This window comes from Vanessa tameamea, chromosome 29 (genome assembly GCF_037043105.1).
Source record: "Vanessa tameamea isolate UH-Manoa-2023 chromosome 29, ilVanTame1 primary haplotype, whole genome shotgun sequence".
NCBI lineage: Eukaryota > Metazoa > Arthropoda > Insecta > Lepidoptera > Nymphalidae > Vanessa > Vanessa tameamea.
The window spans coordinates 804,458-817,640 of record NC_087337.1 but is presented as its reverse complement, the minus strand read 5'-3'; the positions used below and the strand labels follow the sequence as shown (position 1 = coordinate 817,640).

The 13,183-nt window shown below is 35.8% G+C and overlaps 2 protein-coding genes across 3 annotated transcripts in view; one reads left to right on the top strand and one right to left on the bottom strand.

The window, feature by feature from the left end:
- The window catches only part of LOC113400639 (grpE protein homolog, mitochondrial), a 275,541-nt gene that overhangs the window by 134,384 nt on the left and 127,974 nt on the right, over positions 1–13,183 (bottom strand). The gene's annotated exons all lie outside the window — the stretch shown is intronic.
- The window catches only part of Sli (slit), a 153,753-nt gene that overhangs the window by 54,697 nt on the left and 85,873 nt on the right, over positions 1–13,183 (top strand). For both annotated transcript variants that reach the window (XM_064219852.1, XM_064219851.1), the window contains exon 2: positions 10,377–10,554. In XM_064219852.1, coding sequence (XP_064075922.1) covers positions 10,403–10,554 — 152 coding nt within the window. In that variant the 5' untranslated portion in view covers positions 10,377–10,402. The remainder of the gene's footprint in view (positions 1–10,376; positions 10,555–13,183) is intronic.

Below are 13,183 nucleotides of genomic sequence, written 5' to 3'. Positions count from 1 at the left end.
AGGTTTATATGTATAATACATTCACTATATACTAGAGAAATAGAGATAATGTTAAAGGTTTCTAAATTGATGTCGTAAATAAACAAATTTTGCGCTTACATTGCAAATACTCGCTCAACCCTACGAGATAGATCAAAATAATGTACTACAGAATTGTACACCTTAAAAAGGTCTTCAAAAAAAAAAGTCCGCGATGGTATTACCCATAATAACTATTTTTTATCCTTTACTTTTTACAAAAAAGTCGAGATGGCACAGTGGTTAGAACGCGTGCATCTTAACCGATGATTTCGGGTTCAAACCCAGGCAAGCACCACTGAATTTTCATGTGCTTAATTTGTGTTTATAATTCATCTCGTGCTCGGCGGTGAAGGAAAACATCGTGAGGAAACCTGCATGTGTCTAATTTCAACGAAATTCTGCCACATGTGTATTCCACCAACCCGCATTGGAGCAGCGTGGTGGAATATGCTCCATACCTTCTCCTCAACGGGAGAGGAGGCCTTAGCCCAGCAGTGGGAAATTTACAGGCTGATTATGATTATGTTTTACGAGATATAATGTCCTGTTACTATTACCTTGATTCCTTCGATTTAAATAGTTATATGTTAACATACGTATTGATTCATCGCGACAGTACACCCAACAGTCGCGCGTGTTGTCCGTCCGTATCACTTAGTGACCCTTCGTCATTGCATCGCAAATTTGTGTCAAGCCATTGCGAACAACATATAATCTACGTATAAATATGTATATTTGTACGTTACGTATTAAATTTAAAAGGTAATTTATAACATCATATATTTTTGGAGATATATGTTACATGACGAAATTATTTGTAGAAACGAAATCAGTTCAGTGGCTTATTCGTAACAAACAAACATACTCTTTATGATATCAAAATAGACATAGGTTGGTCGAGCCCTCGTGACCTAGTTGTTAAACGTTCTTAAAATTAAGACTGCAGGTTCAAACCAAAATATAATGAGTGCAAGATTAAAACGTATTAGACACGGTGAATGGATTCAAATAAGAACATTCATCAATCAAAACCATTCATTATTTTTAAACATCAAAAGACCTCGAGTGAATCGATTCAATGGGGTCAAATTTATTTAAGAATGAAAGCGCTTAAGTATATTAATAATTACTGAAACCCTTAGACCTTGGAGTAGTTGATGAAGTGGTTCTAAAACCTTCATCAAAAGTATAACACCTCGCCTTATTGCCTCCACTGGTGACATTAGATTCAATATTCGCCCAGAGGATCGAAATTGCGATTCAATGGGGATATTTTTTTATGTTATAGGTTGGAGGACGAGCATATGAGTTACCTAATGGTAAGTGGTCACGGCTGCCCATAGACAATGGCGTTGTAAGAAATATTAACCATTCCTTACGTCACCGATGCGCCACCAACCTTTGCGAACTAACATTTTATGTCCCTTGTGCCTGTAGTTACACTGGCTTACCCACCTTTCAAACCGCAACACAACAATAGTGAGTACTGGTGTTTGGCGGTAGAAAATCTGATGAGTGTGTGGTACCTACCCATACGGGCTTGCACAAAGCCCTACCGCCAAGTATGCTGTTTTTTATTTACAAAGTTCCGAAGACAGCTTCGTCATGCAGCTTCACGAATCCATAACGAATATCATAGATTATATTCAAGCTCTCGACCAATACCGGGTAAATTCGATGTCGTATATATTTTTTTATATAAAATCAAAACATTAAACACACGTTTGAATCTATAATATTCACTTTATATGTTATTAAAATAAATTCTGGTGAGTCAGTCTAGTCTAATCATAAGTTATTAAAACAAAAATGTTAATTTAAAATCGAAATATCAAATAATACTTTTGAATATCTCACAGATAAATAATAAGGAATAAATCACACACATCTAAATCAATATCTTTTGACAGTTAAGACGACGCCATTTTGTTTGACCGCAAAAAGGCGGGAATCAATTATAAGTTTACTTCGCAATTAAAAACATGTGATTCTTTACATATATATAAAACTGTAACGGAGTCTTGTCTGTCCGTGTATTATTTAAATCGACTAATCTTGGTCATTGTTGCATCGATAAAAAAAAAAGCAATCACTTTTTTTTTTGGCTCGTGAACAAGACATTCGTAGATAATGTCGAAATCAAAAAATCAAAATCAATCACATTTATATAAATACATATTTTCAATCCCAATTTCCATTGTTTATTTATATTATGTCTAGATAGACTGAAATCGTAGAACGTGTCGAAAAAATAAAGTGGCCAAATTTTAAAGTATTATAGCCACGCACACTTGCAAAGTATTGTGACGTTTGACGAGTGTCAAGCGAAACTGTCACACACCAAGACAATGAAGTTGGCTCGTTTTATTTAGTTATTTTGTCGCGTGACACTATCTAAATATAGTATACATTACAAACACATATAAAACAATATACATGCGATTATTACGTGATTTAATGATTTATTTTGATAAAATATTGCCTATTATACTTCCAAGATTTCAACTCTCCCAGTCTGGGAACACCATTATATATTCTACTGCCAAACAGCAATACCTAGTATTGTTTCAAACGGTGAGTCAGTGTAACTACAGGCACAAGGGACATATCATAATTTCCAAGGCACAGGGGCATATGGGATGGGCAATATTGCTTGCAGTTTCAATTTCTATGAGCAGCGGTGCGGTTTAATATAATTTAATATATTAATAATTCTAACAGATAATATTTTCTTATTTACTTATTTAAAAAATAAAGGACACCAAGAATAATGTGAATGAAAAAAAAATACGACCTCCTTTGTCGTAAAACAAAGATACCTTTGAATATTTTCGACAAATAAAAAAAAACAGTAGCTTTCGCCAATGACCCACAAACTGTATTGTGACGGACAAAAAGACTTCCGAGAACAGTTGTTGGTAATTGAAACGTCAGATTAACTTGACGGAACAACGAGGTTTTTTTTTAACAAAGCACCAAGCAAAGAATTGATTTGTTTTTTTTTTAAATTTCATTCAATTAAAATTTTCTATTTAAGTTTCCAATTTTTGTATAATCATTAAAATAAATTACATGAATTCGTTTATTCTGTTCTACTTATAAATATAAATATATTTTACCCAAACAACCAAACTTTAAGTCTTAAATATTTTTAAAAATCAATAATTTTCATCGATATAAAGTTAGTAAAGCAGTTAGATATGAATTTTTGCTTTTATAGTGTAATGTTACCAATAACTACAAAATAATACCAACATCAAAATTCACTTAGAAACCTAATTAGAACGTGTAGCCATATATTATTTTAATAAAAACACAACTACATTATTTAATTTAAAACCTACCAAAAAATATATATATGTAAAAACTCCTTTCGAAACCTAACCCTATTTGACAGTTATAAATTATCTGTGACGCTGCCACAAAGGTGTTGAATTCAAATATCGGACAATGGCATTTGACAGCTGAATGGTTTTAAATGCGGCACGGAAACCTGAGTTTTTGCTTTTTTTTTTAAATGCAGTGATTTATACCATCCAAGTTAAATTAACTGCTAATGGGGTTGTAATGCAATTAGAGTGAGTGCTTAATGAGTGTAAAATGAGTGTGGGAATTATTGGGCGCCGAGTGTTTTAAGATTTATTGAGTTTTTTTTTTATTTGTTTACCATATGGGAAATTTGTTAATTTATTTTCATAGACAGTAATTATATTTAAATACATATATATATGACGCAATCATATGTTATTTGAATAGTAAGAGTCTTCCTCTATTCAAATTGGAAGCGTTTTTACTGATTGGTTGTTAAATTGAACACTACGACCGACGTTTCGGAAAAGAAAATATACAATAAGAAAAATCGGCGAATCAAATTCAGCAGGCTTTTGCCAATTAGTGATCAAAGAAATATTAAAATTCAATTTCCTAATTGTGTTATTTAGTTATAAATGTACGAACATATCAAGAATTTCTTAGTGAAATTGCTCAATATGTGTTTCAAAATTCAAAAGTCATTGCATAATACAGTGCAAGGAAACCGTTGTAAATCTGTGTGTTTTACAAGGTTTATTTTATTAGAAATTAGTAGTGAGCCGAGATGGCCCAGTGGTTAGAACGCGTGCATCTTAACCGATGATTTCGGGTTCAATCAGACAGACACCACTGAATTTGCATGTGCTTAATTTGTGTTTATAATTCATCTCGTGCTCGGCGGTGAAGGAAAACATCGTGAGGAAACCTGCATGTGTCTAATTTCAACGAAATTCTGCCACATGTGTATTCCACCAACCTGCATTGGTGCAGCGTGGTGGAATATGCTCCAAACCTTCTCATCAAAGGGAGAGGAGGTCTTAGCCCAGCAGTGGGAAATTTACAGGCTGCTAATGTAAAATTGTAATGTAGTAGTGATCAAAAAAGAAATTACTTTAATAATGATTATTAAAGTAGATTATGAATATTTTCATTGTAATAAAACTTTTTTTAAATTACGCCGAAGAAAAACTTCTTACGAGCGTAAATAATTTACACGCACCTTTTTTTTACAATTCTTCGTGAGACTGTTAAATCATGAAAAACGGAAAACTCAAAATTGATTTAATAGTTTTTTTAGAGTGCCTTTATAATACCCCAATATAATGAAACACTTTTTGGGGAGAATTTGGCCCCTAAAAATTTTGTCGACTCTTACAATAATTTTTTTAAGGTACTTACGATGTTTTACAAATAAATAATTCCTATTTATTTTACACCAACCAGCAAAAGAGCAGTTTTATGTAATGAACTACATAGCTTGGCCTTCAAAGGAGAATCCCAACCCAGCTGTGGGATTCACAGGCTATTGAAACTTTATACTATCAATGAGGGAATATCCTTTAATAGAGTTGTAATGGATTCAATATATTTATTGCTTTTCTTGGTGGTAGGGCTTCCCGCTCATCAGATATACCGCCAAAGAGAGATACTTAGTATTATCAAAATCAAAATATACTTTATTCAAATAGGCTTTTGAGTCAAGCTACCACCGGTTCCGAATGTAGATTCTACCGAGAAGAACCGGCAAGAAACTCAGTAGTTACTCTTTTTAAACATCTAAAAATACAGTCATGTTAGTTAAATACAATTATATATGTATGTTATGTCTCCTGCCTGGAAGTCGACGAGCGTTAACTCCACGCTTTTTTATCATCAATATAGTCTTGTATCGAATAATATGCCCTCCTTACCGATGTATTTTTTTACAAATGACTTGAATCGATGAAATATATTGTTGTGTTACGGTTGGAATGGTGACAGACAGTGTAACTGCACACAAGAGACATGTTTTTTTTTTTTATGGTATTGGTATTGGGCCACCTGATGGTAAGTGGTCACCACCGCCCATAGACAATGGCGCTGTAAGAAATATTAACCATTCCTTACATCACCTATGCGCCACCGACCTTGGGAACTAAGATGTTATGTCCCTTGTGCCTTAACATAACGTCTTAGTTCCCAAGGTTGGTGGTGCATTGATAATTTGAAGAATAACTAATATTTCTTACAACGTACATTGACCATTTGTACATTCGTCCCCCTACCGATATTAAAGAAAAATGTGACCACTCTTTCGTAAGACAGATTCTACCTATTCATCTCTCAAATAAACTCATAAGACCGACAGAATCTCAGTTTCAAATAAAACACAATTGCCTCGCCCGGGTACTGAACCCATAATACAAATTCAATGATGACCTCACTTGACCTTAATGGGGACTGATTAATTTATGGGGTTATGGGGTTTAAGAATACTTTATATTGCAGCTCATTATTGATACATCCATGTACACTCGAAACTACGACATTATTAATAACTAGATGTGCCCGCGACTTCGTTCGCGTTTGAATTTAATAAAAAAGCGTGACTTTATTATTAATTTATATGTAATTCTAAAATAAAAGTAGACTAAGTTACTGCTTTTTACATCAGCTATCTGCCAGTGAAAGTCCCGTCAAAATCGGTCCAGCCGTTCCAGAGATTAGCCGGAACAAATAGACAAACAGACTAAAATAGTAAAACATTTTATTTTGGTACAAGTACCGTGTATACATAGATATGCATTTACTAAAAAGCAGTTATTTTATCATTACAAACAGACACTTTAATTTTATTATATGTAGGTATTGAAAATTATTTAAATAAACGAATATCTAAAAACTTCTTCTAACCGGGTGTTTCACGACTCGCGACGTTTCGTTTTTTTTTTAAATAGATTGGCACAAACTTTTTATTATACGTATAGATTTTATCTATAATCGACCTATTTTAATTATGGTAGTTCTAAAGGGATTAGAGAACTACGCGGGTTTTTAAAATGAAAATAGGTTGAGTCAAATTCCCCGTGGTAATTGACGCTACAAAATATTCTCATCATCAATACACCACCTAAAAAGGGGAGCTAAGATTCCTGTTGTTACACTGGCTCACCATTCGAACTGAAACGCAATATTTGTGCGTGTTGACGTGGGTGTAATGTTAATGTTCAAATTGTTTTATATTAATTGTTATTTTCATTTTACGCAATTTAATAATAGATGGCGTTAGTAGTACACTGCATCGCGCTATCGTTTGGACGTTTTAATGTCATAAGTATTCTCTACACGCGACCTCATCTAGCAATGACCGCTTCCTCGTTGAGGGTTGACGGGCGCTCGTCGGGACCCACCGGCGAACTCGACCTCGCTACGCGACGAGAGCATCCATGACATGGACACACCATAGCGGAATCCGCCGATCGCCTAGGCTCAATCGCTCTGTGGCGTGAACCCCACCCGGTTCAGACATCACGGATAGTAATCCACCCGGTGGACCCGTCTGTAGTTGCAGACGGCGTTGCCACCACTGTAGGGGGCCATCGCCCCGATCGGTTATCCCGGGGCCTGCGTGGATATCTCTATGAATGTGTTGCAGAGTTTGACTATCGGTAGTTGACCTCGAAAACTATTTAAGATATCGATAGTACTATCAATAGTATTGAGACGTGACAATATTATCGATAGACTATTGATACTATCGCTAACACCCTAACTGTCGATAGTCTATCGATAGTGGACTATCGATATGCAACGCTACTACGTACATACCTTCAGGGGAAATTTTCCGATCAGACTCAGACATGCTATGCACGTCCTGAACGACGAAGACGATAGCATCACTCGCAAACGCTCCCTTCGTAAGGAAAACACTACACAACACGCACCTACAGCGTTCGGCGGAGACGGAAGTCCTCGATTAGTGACGTCACGCAAACGGTCGTGACGTCGATCAAACACGTCCTGAGACGAAGTGCGATCGTATAGGAGATACCATCAGGATAAACGTCACTACATCACGTCACGCTGTAAAGGCCAGTAGAACCAAAAGCAAATAAACAAGAGACACAAAATACAATATCGGCAGTCGGTTCAATTGCATACAACTTCAATTTGAAGCTTCATTGCACACAAACCGTCCACCCCCATTTTTTCCCCATTCAAATATGGATTCGTAGAAAACTAACCAGGACTCAAACTATCTCCATAGGTGAGTTCATCTAGATTCGTTCAGCGGTTCTAGCGTGAAGAGGTAACAGACAGAGTTTGAGACAGAGAACAGAGATACTTTTGCATTTATAATAATAGTAGGGATTGAGGCATTCTGTAAAAATTCGAAACTCACCGCAGCACGACCGTCAAATGTCAGAACCTGTACCTGTACAAGATAGCTTGATCTTTTTGACAGATGTAAATTTTTCTGATCGACATAACTTTGCAATGACGAACATATTATTTTCTTAATTTAATGATTTTAAAAATTGTAAAAATATTTAAAAAAATAACATAATACAAAAGTTCCTCAAGCTTCAAGCGTTATCCGAAAGTTTTAAGACTTTTTCTATTATATATTATTGCTTCAAAGTAAAATTTAAATAGAAACACTGAAAATAATAGACGCTTGTACAATGTTACATTGGTCGGACGGTAGGGACACAAATAACAGGCAGTAACTACTACAAATATCGATTACAAAAATCCTTATTAAAGATCTTTGTTAGGTTATTGTTACGAACGCGGGTCCTTTTGGTTGGGGTCTCTTTAGCTGGTATAACTCTTTTTAGAAAAATAAGTTTAAAAAAATTGAACTCTTCTTTGAATTACGCATTCCATCGTTCCATCGACTGTTATATATGTTATATTTTCTGTTTCCCATCACTAGCCCGTCTGTCAAAAACATCAAGCTAACTTGAACGGGGTATAGTTCATAATGGCGTATCATCATAAGTCGTTTGTCAAAATTTCATGAGTGTGATACCAAATTCTTACAGAATCACTGTGCACCTCTAAAATTCAATAATTGTGAACAGTGCCATATTTAGTAGTCGTGGTGGTACCACAGACCACCTCACACTAAGATTACGTATGCGGTACAGTAAATGTAATTAACAATATTGTCGAATGCTTAAGAATTACTTCATCATACTAATAAATATTTTGATTACATTTATTTATCGAATTAAAAATGATAAAACTTTAACATGTTCAACAGGCGACCACTTACAACACAAAGGTGGTATATTCCGTATCTATACGAGTAATAAAACTAACAGGATCGTATCTAGAATAGTTTTATTATTTCTTCGAAAACATCTTTATGACTTAAGTCGACCGGGATTTTGAAGTATTCCTTTTCCTGTGTTCGAAATCGGCCGATAATATTATTGAAAATTGTCGCGAAATTTTCAATTATCTTGTTGAAGGTTAACGAGAATTCCACAGTGTAATATTCACTTTTAAAACATTTAACGCAAAACTAAAATTAGGACGACTTAAATTTATTTTTTTGCGTATTTTAAAAACTACTAATAAAATTTACTTATTTGAAAAAGAACACGCGGATTTCAAGTATTCTGTTTGAGTGCAATGTCGGAAACTCGATCGATCTCATTGGTATTTTTTTCCCAAAAGAAGACTGCATATTTCCTGCTCTCTTCTGCAAGATGAACATTCAAAGTACTCGTAAGAGATTTCTTTCTTAAGTACATTTCGATATTGGTTTAATTCAAACAAAATAAATGACATGTCCAAAAACATGGATAACAAAACGTGGACTTCGTATTTGTTGATTTGCAGACGCGATTTATGTACATACAGCAATTTAGTTATTTTGACATACTCTTCATGTAATTAGAATGGTATAAATTAGTTTCTAGCCGGTTCTGGGTAGAATCTAATTTCCGAACCGGTGTCTGAAGAATGTTTAGTTTTTTTTTTTGTTTATCATTATTAAAAAGAGCCGAGATGGCCCAGTGGTTAGAACGCGTGCATCTTAACCGATGATTTCGGGTTCAAACCCAGGCAAGCACCACTGAATTTTCATGTGCTTAATTTGTGTTTATAATTCATCTCGTGCTCGGCGGTGAAGGAAAACATCGTGAGGAAACCTGCATGTGTCTAATTTCAACGAAATTCTGCCACGTGTATTCCACCAACCCGCATTGGAGCAGCGTGGTGGAATATGCTCCATACCTTCTCCTCAACGGGAGAGGAGGCCTTAGCCCAGCAGTGGGAAATTTGCAGGCTGATTATGTTATGTTATTTTATCATTAAATTTCAAAATGAAAATCAAAATATTGTTTATATTAGTGTTATCACTACAAATATAAATCATTAGAGTCGTAACTATTGAAGATTCCATTTCCGTTCGACATAGTGGATGTACGCGTTATGATAAAAGGCACGAACATCGCCGATAAGACAGACACACACTTAGGGGCCATCGCACGGTAATGCATCTGGCCGTAATGATTTACAGACATTTTTTTTATATATATATCTTTATTGCGAGATAGTAACAAACTCCCAAGTAAACTCTTGCGAGCACTTTGATTTCGTTTTACAAGATATTTTTAAATGACTAGCTATCCGCCCCGGCTTCGTACGATTCTATAGATAATTCTTAGAGTTGTTGCTCCGAGCTCTTGGGTTCAACCCCAGGGCAATACCCCCAGTAAAATATACTCTGGGTTTTCTATCGAAATATACTCAGAAATAGCAGAGTGAAATTCTCTCATCTTCTATACGTATAATAAAATTGGAGTGTCTGTTCGTAAAAGTAACCGCTTTTTACTAAAAACATGTGTATGTATACACGGTATACATCCAATTTATGTCTGTCTGTCTGTTTGTTCCGGCTAAACTCTGGAACGGCTGAACAGATTTTCTAAATTCACGTCGACAATTTTCTTTTTAAATTTTATTTTAATCAACAAATACTACGATTCATTTGAGTAATAAGTGTTTTAAACCGGATTGAAATTTAACAAATACAATTCTTGCTTCAGATGACTTAACTGCAGCACAAACAGTCATGCGGCGCGCAATTCTGCTGCTACTAGCGGTGCTGCTCGCTGCTGCTGCCGCGTGCCCCTGGGCGTGCTCCTGCCGACCGAATGCCGCTGACTGCGCGCACAGAGCGCTGCTGCACACGCCCCGGAGACTGCCGATAGACGCGCAGCGACTGTAAGTTTTAATTTTGTTAATATCCATATTGCTGACAATATTCTTGTATATAAAAGTGATTGTTGGACTGTTATCAATGAATAGTTGGTCTACTTCGCGTTTATTCAAAAGTTTATTTTGGTATTTCGAAACCTATGACAGGTTTTGTTTTGATTTAATTCCAAAAAAATGATGTAACATTTTTTAAATGTCAAATAGTGTACATTAGTTCAGTTAGAACTGGAGTTTGTCGACACCAATTTCATTTAATTTTGTTTACGTTTTTTCATTTTCTTTTCCTTATACAGCCGTGTACACCGCTCTCAAACCGACCAGTAACTTTATTCGCTCTCTAAAATTGATTCTTTGTTAAATCGTAACAATTTAGTAAATTGCAATCAAGAATATTCTCAAAAAGCCGAGATGGCTCAGTGGTTAGAACGCGTGCATCTTAACCGATGATTTCGGGTTCAAACCCAGGCAGGAACGACTGAATTTACATGCGCTTAATTTGTTTATAATTCATCTCATGCTCGGCGGTGAAGGAAAACATCGTGAGGAAACCTGCATGTGTCTAATTTCAACGAAATTCTGCCACATGTGTATTCCACCAACCCGCATTGGAGCAGCGTGGTGGAATATGCTCCATACCTTCTCCTCATCGGGAGAGGAGACCTTAGTCCAGCAGTGGGAAATTTACAGGCTGATTATGTTATGTTATGTTATGTAATATTCTTTATTTTTCTGCACATACGGCTGGAGCTCTTCGAAATGAGACCATAACTATTTATGTGCAGCTGTCGTCCCATAATCACTGGGACAAAAATCGGCTCACGCCGTTAATATATAAGATTTACGTTGTTAGAAATATTTACACCACTACACCATCAACCTTAGTAACAAGATGCTGTATTCCTTGTGCCTGTAGCTACATTGGCTTGTTCAATTTTAAAACAGGAACAGGATGTACAATAAGCGATTGTAAGGTGGTACCTACCTAGACGGGCTTGCACGAAGCCCTACCACCAAATAGGTGCATGTGTGTCATGTATATCCAACCCGCATTGGAGCGCCACACCCCCTCAAAAGTCGTAACCCAGCTGTGGACATTTTATAAAGAGTTACTTTTTTTAGACGAAATATCAAAAACAATTTCGTCCGATAACCGACGTCGAATGTAACATCCAAGGGTTGAACAATATGCAATTTGCCATTTGATGGGAAAGAAGCCGCTTCCCTTAAACTAGGGGGTAGTTTTCCATTCCGACGTGGTCGCGTTTATAGGATATTAGTAAGGTATAGGGGAGATACAGAGTATCTACGTACAGAGTATACTGTAAAGTTATTTAATTATTTTTTTTGTAACACTTGCTATGCGGACAGGCAATTGGATCACCTGATGGTAGGTGGTAACTACCGTCCAGAGACATTGGCGTCGTGACCATTACTTAAAACACCAATGCGCCTTCGGAAACTGTTAACCTTATATCTGTACTAGTAATTTCCAGTTTTCAGTTATGAAAGTGCTATTTTTTCAGTAGAAATCAAATGACCTCAGCATATTTTTAATTTTTTAAGTGTTTTAGTAATTAGTTGGTAATTTGTAACTGCCTTGTCTTTTGTAATTTTCATTTGTATTATTATTGTTAGTAATTTTTTTTCCCTTTTTTGTATAACATAGTAGAAAAAAAGTTGTGTTAGGTGAATAGATAAAACTGTCCCTTTCCAAGCCGTGATAACTTTTAATTGAAACAACACTCGACTAAATATGTAATTACCTTTATTTTAAAACCTACAAATGGTGTACGTTTTGTAAGTTGTCCTTAATAAAAAAAAAATATTAGTATTAAACAAATGCTTTGAAATTAATTCAAGTAGGATCATAAAAGCAGTTTTTAATCGTCATGTTACAGTTTTGAATTAAATAAAACTGCCATCGGTTCGGAAATGAGTTCACCGAAAAGAAACTAAATAATTGAATCTTTTCTTTTAAATTTTTAAACAAATATTTGGTGGATTTTCTGATACCGTATTTACCGGTGGGGTAGTGCAACCTTTCTTAGGTTGTTACCACCTATTATTCTACAGACGAATATCATTTTAGTGACTGTGATCCGGTTAAAGTTTACAAAACAACATCATAGTTCCTATGGTTAACGTCACGTTCCTATAAGAACAGATAATTTAGATTCCACCACGCTGCTCCAACACAAATGGCCATCTTACACACACAGTTTGCATGTAGCCTCCTTATTTTATTGTTATGATATTAATAATGGTACGTGGTCACAACCGCTCATAGACAACGGTTCTGCAAGAAATATTAACCATTCCTTACATCGCCAATGCGCTATCTACCCTGGGAGCTAAGATGTTCCTTGTGCCTGTAGTTACACTGACTCACCCACCCTTCAAACCGCAACACAATAATACCGAGTGGGTTGTACCTACTTAGACGGACTTGCACGAAGCCCTACCACCATGTAAATCTTCTAGATAATGTAGTCCTTCACCGCCAAGCACAGAATTGTAAATCTAATCACAAAAAGATCAGTTATGCCTTAGGCGTTAAACCGAATTCTTCGATCACGCTTCAAACTACTGAGTTATCTTGATTAATATGTAATTGGTCGACTCGACGTACGACCTG